This window comes from Setaria viridis, chromosome 1, assembly GCF_005286985.2.
Source record: "Setaria viridis chromosome 1, Setaria_viridis_v4.0, whole genome shotgun sequence".
Classification (NCBI taxonomy): Eukaryota; Viridiplantae; Streptophyta; class Magnoliopsida; order Poales; family Poaceae; genus Setaria; species Setaria viridis.
The window spans coordinates 1436466-1437643 of record NC_048263.2 but is presented as its reverse complement, the minus strand read 5'-3'; the positions used below and the strand labels follow the sequence as shown (position 1 = coordinate 1437643).

The following is a 1178-nucleotide window of genomic DNA, read 5'->3' as shown; positions in this document are numbered from 1 at the left end:
TATTATAAAATCAAGATGATATATTGAGCCATTGGCAAGAAGTGACACCATGAGTTCCAGATAAGGACATCACAGATGGACATGTAGTAAGGCAGAAGTACCAATTTCGCAGATTATTTTATATTGGCTACTATCAAATCAGGATGCATGACGAAGTAAAATTATTGTCCTTATAATATCCTTGACGATAGATATAGATCATTGCAATATCCTTCCAAAGTTGACCTACGCTGCCACCATTTCATCATCATCCTGTATTTTTTACACCCCAATCTAATCCAAATCCTTATCGGATTTACTTGCAGGGTCTCCTGATTTAGACACGTCTAATATTTCAATGTGCATCTTGCATCCATATGATTGCAGGTTATGAAAATGGCAAAACCAAGTGCATAAAAAAAAGAAGAATGAGCTTTCCCCCAATCAGATGGCTACAAAAATCCTTTAATTCTAGCATCAAAATGAAACTATGCCTAATTTCCTAGCTACCACGTACAAGTACCAAGATGTGGATATCATGGAGGGAAAGAAGTTGAGCCAGAGGCCGGCGGCGAGCTCAAACTTTCTCGGCGGCCGCCTCGCCTACGTCGCGCCGGCAGAGCGGGCACGTGGCGTGGGAGCGCAGCCACAGGTCGATGCACTCGACGTGGAACAGGTGCCCGCACGCCGGCAGCAGCCGCACCGTCTCCCCGTCCCGCACCACGGCGAGGCAGATCGCGCACTGCGCCCACCCGGCGCCAGCGCCGGCGGCGCCCCTCCGGTACGCGAGCATGGGGATCGCCGAGAGCACGGACGGCGGCAGCCCGCACCGGTTCCTGCCGCTGGCGGCGGCGGCGGGCCCAGCGCCGTTCCCGCCCACGGCGGCGGCCGCGTACCCGTGGGCGAAGGCGCGCCGGAAGCAGACGGCCACCGTGAGGACGATGAGGCCGGATGCGCAGGCGAGGCAGACGAGCACCACCGTGTCGCACACACGGTAGCTGCCGCCGCCGGCGGCAACTTCCAACGCGTCCGCCGTGGCGGCGGTGGGGCCGTACCCGTACGACGACATGGCCGGGCGCCCGGGCGGCGGGGTGCTTTTGTTGCCTTGCTGGTTGGTGAGGCGCCGCAGTCTGGGCCTCCGTGAGCCGCCCTAGTGGCCTTGGGTCTAGTAGACACGGGCTTTAACTTTTGGGCGTTTG

The 1178-nt window shown here is 56.8% G+C and overlaps 1 protein-coding gene across 1 annotated transcript; it reads right to left on the bottom strand.

Moving 5' to 3' along the window:
* LOC117844434 (RING-H2 finger protein ATL80) lies at positions 1-1178 on the bottom strand. Its single transcript, XM_034725142.2, has one exon. It carries the CDS (start codon positions 1046-1048, stop codon positions 557-559), a length of 492 nt encoding a protein of 163 aa, XP_034581033.1. The 5' UTR covers positions 1049-1178; the 3' UTR covers positions 1-556.